Source organism: Camelina sativa, chromosome 16 (assembly GCF_000633955.1).
Source record: "Camelina sativa cultivar DH55 chromosome 16, Cs, whole genome shotgun sequence".
In the NCBI taxonomy this organism is placed as follows: domain Eukaryota; kingdom Viridiplantae; phylum Streptophyta; class Magnoliopsida; order Brassicales; family Brassicaceae; genus Camelina; species Camelina sativa.
This window is the reverse complement of record NC_025700.1, coordinates 25,910,871-25,917,214: the sequence shown is the minus strand read 5'-3', so window position 1 is coordinate 25,917,214 and position 6,344 is coordinate 25,910,871. Positions and strand designations below refer to the sequence as shown.

Sequence of the window (6,344 nt, the reverse complement as noted above, 5' to 3'; positions counted from 1 at the left end):
CGCAAGGACGTGAAGCGTCTCTATGTGGCGGATTTTGGGTCAGGTTGTGTGGACATAATGAATCAGGATCAGTGGTATGAGCATTTGCACAGAAGAGCGATGCAGGTTGTTGAACAAGGAATGAGATCGAAAGAGCATTGCAGAGTTGCCTGGGAAGCATTTAGAGAGTGTGCGAATCGGGTTCAATTTGTGACTGAGAAGCCTTCTTAGATACTTACCACTGTCTTGGTTCGCGCTGATTAGAATCTATAATCATATTGATCTAATAATTAGAGTTAGAGCAAATCTTCTTGTCATAGAGAGACCCCAATGATATCAAATTGTAGCGGTTATTTCACAGGTCCTTGACATTTTATTAAACTCTGTTACTCCCTAGTTGGACCAGCAACGGAGTATTCCCTCATCTCCTCTTTGTGTCTGTAACGTCAGTTTGTAGATCTGAGCTCTTCCCCTCTGGTGGTTCATTTGGTGCTTTTACACCTTTAGTTGTGTCCTCTGGTGGCACTTCCCTTACTGCAGTTTGCAGGTTCTATTCTGGTCATGTACCGGCTCCCATTTCGACCAGGTTTAATCTCTTTCCCTTCAATCTATGTGATTTGTCGGTTGGAGAATAGAATCTTTAGCCTCATTCGATGGACTTGTGTTCCTATTCTGGTCACATTTGCCTTAATGAATGCAATGGTAGTTTTCAAGGCTTCCTTGGTTACTTTACCTTGGTTGTGTTTTGGCATATTATGTCATGGTTACTCCTTTGTGACTCTGAAGCTCCCCTATTCGACGGCTCTGTCCCGTCACTATGCCACATTCGCATCGCTGGCGGAAGTACGTGGCCTGAAGACCCCCTTGGGAGCAAATGATGGTGCCGAAATCGTTTTTCTTAACAGTTGTCTTGGTTTGGTTGCTTTTTGGGTTGAGCATGTTAGCTCCCCTCTATCCTTATGTCTCCCCTTGAGTTATGGGTTTTGCTTTTGTATCCTCTCCATGTCGAGGCGAAACTTGATTAAGTTGAATGAAGATTCACAGTTTGTCCAAATAAATAAATAAACTCTGTGTACGATGAAATGCTATAATTTACTGATTTCACAAGATAAGGAAGCCTTTTTTTTTGGTAAGCACAAGATAAGGAAGCCTAGCGTACAAAAATATATACATTAAAGGAGTAAAAGGTATTTGCCAAAAAAAATAAAAAAAAAAATAAACTCCTTCTCCATTTATGTGGGCCGATAGTTATATGAAAACTATACTCCTTGTGGTCCAATGGGCAGTATAAAAATGTCAGCCTAAACGTGGTTTCTCGAACTGTGAAATTCAAGTCTCTTATTATCCACTAGCACAATGAGCGTGTCGACGCCACCTCCCCAGAATCCGTGGACTTACATACGGAAATTGCTGTTTTTTGTCAAATTTAAAAACTGGGCGCGTGAGAGTCATGTTTCGTTTTAGGAAAGAAAAAGTAGCAGGCTTTTAGACTAAAAATATCAGGTATGTTTGGGCCTTTGGGCTTATTAGTCCATTACTTTTTTTTTATGACATTTGTTTTTTTTTTAATTAGAAATCAAGGAGACAAAGGAATAAAATAATACTTCCTCCGTTTCATAATATATAATGTTTTAGAGGTTTTTGCTTGTTTCATAATATAAGATGTTTTTAATTTTTGAGATAACTTTCAGACTATTTTTATATTTTCTTATTATTTATTTTATGCAGTCTTGTTTCTTATTGGTTAAACTTTTTAAAAGTACACATTTCTTATTATGCGATGCTTTGGCTCAGACATATTATATTTTGAAACTGACAGAGTATAAGAAAATCTTGAGGTATACGATTACGATGTTTGCGAGTATGGACCCACCGGTTTATTAAATTCTCTCTTTATACTGTACATTCCCTCAAATCAACCTTTCCAACTTCTTACTTAAATTTGATCATGTTCCCTAGCGAATCTCTGACATATTATTATTGTCTCCTTCGAAACTGTCTCCTTCGAAACAAGCCCTTCTTTATCCCTTCTTACTCCAACAGTTTTGATTAGAGCTTGGAACTCACTTTATTTGTGGTTAAAATGTAAGTAAACCTAATAAATAGCCGAGTAAATCATGTTGCTCGAACGAAACTGAACAAACACGCTAACAAATTCCAGTTTACCAAGTCAGAATCAGGTAAATATATAACCCCAGGGCAGAAACAACAAATGCGAAGATTGATACAAAGTAAAATAGTTTCTATGATGCCAAACCGTAACATCAAATCATAACAGCATCAATCACAACATACATACACAACCACGAAAAGGGACATGGTAAGAAGAAAAGAATAAGAAAAGAAAAAAAGCATAAGCGAGCGCAAGGCTTAAAAAATCCATATAGTAAACTACAACTACATCTAAGGACAAGGAATGATGAAAAGGAAACCTCAAGATTCCCTCTTCAGATTGTTTTCTGAGGTGGAACTGGAGGAGTCGTGCTTGAACCAGTCCTTGGCACAGAAGAGAGCTTCCAAGGTCACATGTCGAAGGGAGCTCCTGTAGTTGTCCATCTTTTTCACCTCCGTGTCAAACACAGAATCTGGAGAGACGGTGCAAAAGGGTAGGGACAAAACGTCAGCCGCCATCTTGGAGAGGGTAGGGTATTTGGTTCGGTTCAGGCTCCACCAGCGTAGAACCTCAAAGTCCTGTGATCGCGGTATCAGGGATTCCTCCAGGTATTGGTCGAGCTCCGATTTCATCTGTTGGTGACTACCTACCTCGGAGATGTAAAGCTCAAAGTCTGCGAACCCATCTCCAATGGTGATGAGGGGAAACTCCTGTGAAGATGCTTCAAGGTGGTGGCCTTCTTGGAGAAGGACGTCAACGTGGTGACCTTCTTGAGAGATTGTAAATGTGGCTTCTTCCTGTGGCACTGCATGTGATTGAGAATCATGTTGTGCCTCTTCTTCCTGTGGCATTGCATGTGATTGAGGATGTTGGTCTGAGGCTATACCTTCATCTGATTGCTGCTCTTTTTGTGGAGCTTCCTCGCCCTCTCCAGAATACCCATGGCAAAGTATACCATCAGCGTTTTGTGGGTTTTGGCTGGGTTCGGGAATCTGCTCCACTGGCTGTACCTCCTGTGCTACTTCCTCCACTGGCTGAGTGTCCTCTAGTATTCCCTCGACTGCCTGTGTCTCATGTCCTGCACCCTCAACTGGCTGAACATCATTATGCTTTTCCTCCAGCAGGTGTTCCTCCTGAGCCATTTCATCAACTGATTGAGTGTCCTCGAGCAATTCCTCCACCGGCTGTATCTCATGTCCTCCTTCTTCCTCAACAGACTGAATTTCATCATGCTTCTCAATCTCTTGTACCTCCTGAGCCACATCCTCAACTGGGTGAGTGTCCTCGAGCATTTCCTCCATCGGCTGCATGTCATGAGTTATATCATTGTCGTCCACTTGCTGGTTTTCCAGCAGCATTTCCTCAGTGTGATGACTCTCAGGTGGTATGTCCTCCACTGTCCGGCTCACCTGTGATGTTTCTTCCTGCATCACTTCTTCAACAGGCTGAGTGTCTTCGACGATTTCCTCCACTGACTGTGACTCTGGTACATGTCCTTCCCCCAGCTGGCTGTCTTGAGTCATATCTGTATCCTCCACTGGCTGACTCTTCAGGGGTATGTCCGCAGAAGGCACGCTCTCGCACGGAAATTCCTCAATCAGCTGGGTCTCATGGGCCATCTCCTCAGCTGACTGAGACGCATAATGTGTTTCCACCATTGCTTGGCTCTCATGGGATGTCTCATCTGTTAGCTGGCTCTCCTGGGCCGGAGTTGGCTCCCCATTGGATTGCAGATTTTCTGTCAGAAGCGAACCTTGTGTCAGTCCCTCAATTGGTTTGCTCTCTTCAGACAGCCCTTCCATGATATGGTTATTCTGTGTACCTGAAACTCCCAAATGGCTTTCTTCTTCTCCCTGTGTGGTATTGCCTCCCACCGATACTGTCCCCGTTTGCTGACCTTCTCCAGATAATCCCTCCGTAGGCTGATTCTCTTGTTCTCCCACACCACCTGACTGATCTTCCTGGCGAAGAGGCTCTGCAACTTTCTCTTCTTGGGCATGGGGCGAGGACTCAGCTTTCAACTGGTTTACCTGAGTCTGAGCAACTTCTTGAGAGGCATGACGATCCAAAACATGGTCTCTTGGTTTTTCATTCAGCTGATTGCCATCTTCAGGCTGTTCATATACTTGATCATGTGAAAGCCCGTTTGAGTGGTGGTATTCATGAGGCATTTCATGATGGAAGTGAACTTGAGAGATATCTGTTTCTGAAAAGCCATCATTCCCGTGGCCTACATAAGCATCCAGCAGGGAGTGACCCTGTTCAGTATAGTCAAGGTACAGCTCATGTACTGCATCATCAACACTCCTGATCCATTTATCTGCATCTTCCCCGTAAGCCTTAGAGAAACTAAACTCAATAAGCTTCATTTTGAAGCGCGGATCCATCACCACAGCAACTGCCAAAAGCAGCAAACATTCTCTCCAGTACTCGTCAAACTTCTCCTTCATTGGGTTTGCCAGGATTCTAACATCTGCATCTTCACTCATGGCTGTGTGGCTTAGCTCTAGCTGAAGCTTTGTCATTTCATGGTACAAATCGTTTGCTGTCAATCGAGTTGAGCCAGTCAAAACATTGGCTGCGTCAAAAAGAATCTTCAAGCACGAGCAAAGAATCTCAATCTTTCTCCATTCTTCAGGAGATGTTGACAATTTATAATCAAGATCGCAGTTTCCTAGACAAGAAAACACTTCTTTGTGTTCACAGGCAGCCAATAACATGTTGTAACTTGTGTCCCACTTCGTTTGGTTGTCAATTAGTAGATCTTTGGTAGAAGGGGTTTGAAGTTGCATCTTCAGTTCATCAAACCTCTCTCCGCAACTGTCATTGGTTTTCACATACTTGACGCTATCACGGACTTTCTTTATGGATGTTTCATAATCCGCAGCTCCAAGCAGATCTTGCGCCATACTGCTTAGGAGGCGAGCATAGCAACTACCCAACAACAACTGACCATTCAATACATGCTGGTTCCTGGCAGACAAACAGCACCTGAGGTTTTCAATAGAGGCTTTATTTACTACTGACTGCCCAACAGTGAGACTGGAAAGCCTTCTCTCAAGATTCCAGTCGGATAAACAAGCTGCAATAGGCTGATTTAAGGCAAAATCAGAATCAGGAGAAGGAACGACAGCAACATTTAGAAGCCTGTGAGTTAGTTTCCAATCCCTATCAATGAAGTGTCCTGTAACAAACGCATAACCCACTGATTGATTAGATGTCCACAAATCTACAGTAAGGTTAACTCGCCCAGGAATCTCACTGATGAAGTTTGAAAGCTTTTGCTTCTCGGACAAGTACATATTGACACAATCGCCGTGAATGGTATTGAAGCTAGCCATACTGAACTGGGGACGAAGGGCCTGCACGAAACCAGTAAATCCAGAATGCTCGACCATGTGAAGGGGATATTCATGCATGATAATCATCTTGGCCATCTCGTTGTAGCAGCGATCTTGATCCAGAGGGAAGTTCATATGTGTAGCAGAAGACCTCTGGCGTTTTTTGGGAGGGCCAGTGGCAGGATCTTTGGAATCAACGACTTGTGCTAGCTGAGTGTTGTCTCGGCTCATTGGACAAATACCCAATTGAATGTGACGCTTAAGGTGGCTAGTCCCAGCCAACTTTTGGCCAGTAATGTAGGCGAAAGATTTCCTGCAGTGCTTGCAGCAGGCTTTGGTAGATCCAGGGCTAGAAGTTTCAATGGTGAAGTGCTCCCAGACCATAGACTTCTTCCTCCTGCGCTTGGCTGGTAGTGTGCCAGGTTCAGGGAGCAGGCCATCATCAGTATCGGCAGTAGGGGCGTCCTCGTTGGGGCGTGTCGGGGTGAACAAAGCCATGGAAGGGTTATGGGAGGTATCGACATCCATATGGGATTGGTCATCAATCTCAAAAGAGCCATTGTTATCAATCAGCATCAAAGAATTATTATCCATACCCTCCACAAGTCCTGCAGGAGGATAGATAGAATCAATGAGTGAGTCTACATAAAATACATAGTGAATCACTTGCTAGCATCATCATCATCATACCAGTACAGGAGACAATTGGGATAATACTGAAGAGCAAACAAACTGAGCCTAATGTATGTATAATTGAATAATTCAACAGGATGGATTTTTTTTTTTCTTAAAAAAGAAGATCGTAAACAACAACAACATAGAGTTATTATCATCATCTTATGATAGATGCAGATTTAGAGAGAATTGAACATATTGATTTGAAAAGAACAAAAAAAAAAAAAAAAAAAAAA

General features: G+C 42.9%; 1 protein-coding gene and 1 pseudogene across 1 annotated transcript in view; one reads left to right on the top strand and one right to left on the bottom strand.

The window, feature by feature from the left end:
• Positions 58–1,055, top strand: LOC104752532 (annotated as a pseudogene).
• Positions 2,163–6,344, bottom strand: part of LOC104752531 (zinc finger BED domain-containing protein DAYSLEEPER-like) — a 5,398-nt gene continuing 1,216 nt past the window's right edge. The window contains exon 3 of the mRNA XM_010474696.1: positions 2,163–6,041. Within this exon, the coding sequence (XP_010472998.1) occupies positions 2,413–6,027 (3,615 nt within the window). The 5' untranslated portion in view covers positions 6,028–6,041 and the 3' untranslated portion in view covers positions 2,163–2,412. The remainder of the gene's footprint in view (positions 6,042–6,344) is intronic.